Source organism: Solanum stenotomum, chromosome 1 (assembly GCF_019186545.1).
Source record: "Solanum stenotomum isolate F172 chromosome 1, ASM1918654v1, whole genome shotgun sequence".
NCBI classification, from domain to species: domain Eukaryota; kingdom Viridiplantae; phylum Streptophyta; class Magnoliopsida; order Solanales; family Solanaceae; genus Solanum; species Solanum stenotomum.
This window is the reverse complement of record NC_064282.1, coordinates 93,497,899-93,499,901: the sequence shown is the minus strand read 5'-3', so window position 1 is coordinate 93,499,901 and position 2,003 is coordinate 93,497,899. Positions and strand designations below refer to the sequence as shown.

Here is a 2,003-nt window from a genome sequence, read left to right as displayed (position 1 = left end):
CATTTATGTATTATCACTAGTGAGTTTGAATAAAGTTGAATGAACCATATCTATTACTATCGTTCACCATTATCAACTAGCGTACCACTCTTTTTATTTATCATTATCGATTATCATCATTTGCAATTATCATTCTTAATCAAAACCACCATTGCCTTCAATCACCATATATAGTTAAGTCGTTATCATTTACAATTATTATTACTAACCACTAATGTCGTAAAAACCAATAGATGTGGACAATCTCATCAACTATCGTTGTCATATCGGTCATCTGAATTGCTACTACCAACTACCACAATAGTTAACTACTATTTCCGGCCAACATCACCACTTGTTAATACCTGCAACCATGACCATCACCAACCATCATTTCTAGTGAGCACTCATAATCACTACCATTAGCTACCATCATCATTGACACAATATATTTTCTTTGAATTTATAAAATTATTGTTTTTTAAAAAATAAAAAGAAGTTTTATACATTCATATGATAAGAAAATAAAATCTACATTATTTTGTATTTAACTTGAATAGAGGGTCTTATCGGAAACAACCATTCTACCTTGCCCAATGTATGAATAAGGTCTGCATAAGTACATCTCACCTTCTTAAAACTCCATTATGTGATCACATAGGATATGTTTTATGTTGTTAAATTATTTGTATTTAGATCTTAAAATAATATTTTAATATTTAGATATGTACTCATATTTAGACATTTTATTTTAATCCACATCCTAATATTTATGTGTATTCAAATTCAGACATTTTAATATTGATAAAAACAAACAAGGTTTTAGTAATATTAAAACTAAATTGTTATAGGTTTTAATAGTTCATATCTATTCAGATCCATTAAGTGTTTATAAATGAATTGAAAAAAAAAACTCACTAAGCAATTATAAGATCTTAAATGATTAATATTCAGACCTAAAAATTCAGATACACTTAATGACTGAAATCTAAATAATTAAGATTCAAACCTTGATTAAGTACTTATAAACAAAGAAGGTCAAAGTCTCAAACACAAATAGACATGTGTGATCAATCTTTCCACAAAGTGAACTCAACATCTTCCTCAACATCACCCCAATTAAAGCCTCGTTTCATAGCTGGTGGAGTTAAAAGCATCCCCTCAGCCATGCTATCAATAAAAATTGGCATATTAAACATGGCCTCCTCATCCATAAACTCCATTAAAGAATTCACTTCATCATCTTTTGGTTTACACGAAGGTTCTTCTAAGGGTGAGGATGACACAACTAATTCTTTATTAACTTGGAGAACCGCGATTTGAATGTCTTGAGGGGAAGAAGATTTAGCTTTAGGTAGAGACCAAGCGGATCCGGGGAAGTTAAGAAGAGCATTACTTCCCCGGAGAGCTAGGGCAGCAACATCGTGTGCCCTAGCTGCTAATTCAGGAGTGGAGAAAGTACCTAACCAAATTCTTGTTTTTTTATTTGGCTCGCGTATTTCACACACCCATTTTTCTCCATTTCTCCTCCTAACTCCTCTATATAATGGATGTCGAGTCTCCTTAAACTTTTTCCTCCCTGCCCTCCTCTTGAATTGTACATTATTATTCGTCGAACACGAAAGATCAATATTTTTTTCTTTATTATCATGATCGGAAGAAGATGAAGAATAAGAAGAAGTTTGTTCATCTTCAAAATCCATTGAAAGAGAACAAAATGTTTTTTTTTTTTAAGTATATAGTATAGTAGTGATGGTACTATAAAACAAATAATGAAGATAAATAGAGTATGGGCTAGGGAGTTGAAAAATAATTAAACACGTGGGGTATGGGATGATTTATTTTTTATTTTATTTTTCAATCCACACGTTGAGTTATTTAAGAAAAAAATTGCAAATAAAATGGCACGTGGATAATGTGCCAAGAACATGGGAATGGGATAGATATAGGGCCCAATTCCCAATATAAACTGTGAAATTACGGCTGAGCCCTTGGGGGGGTGGGGTGGGGGAGCAAAAGTGGAT

General features: G+C 32.2%; 1 protein-coding gene across 1 annotated transcript; it reads right to left on the bottom strand.

Moving 5' to 3' along the window:
- Positions 1-1,049: 1,049 nt before the first annotated feature.
- On the bottom strand, positions 1,050-1,682 carry LOC125871212 (dehydration-responsive element-binding protein 1F-like). The gene has a single exon (XM_049551816.1). It carries the CDS (start codon positions 1,680-1,682, stop codon positions 1,050-1,052), a length of 633 nt encoding a protein of 210 aa, XP_049407773.1.
- Between the last annotated feature and the right edge of the window lie 321 nt (positions 1,683-2,003).

What these genes read in the sequence shown, in the direction of transcription:
- LOC125871212 (XM_049551816.1), bottom strand. Translation starts at nt 1,682, where the DNA reads ATGGATTTTGAAGATGAACAAACTTCTTCTTATTCTTCATCTTCTTCC.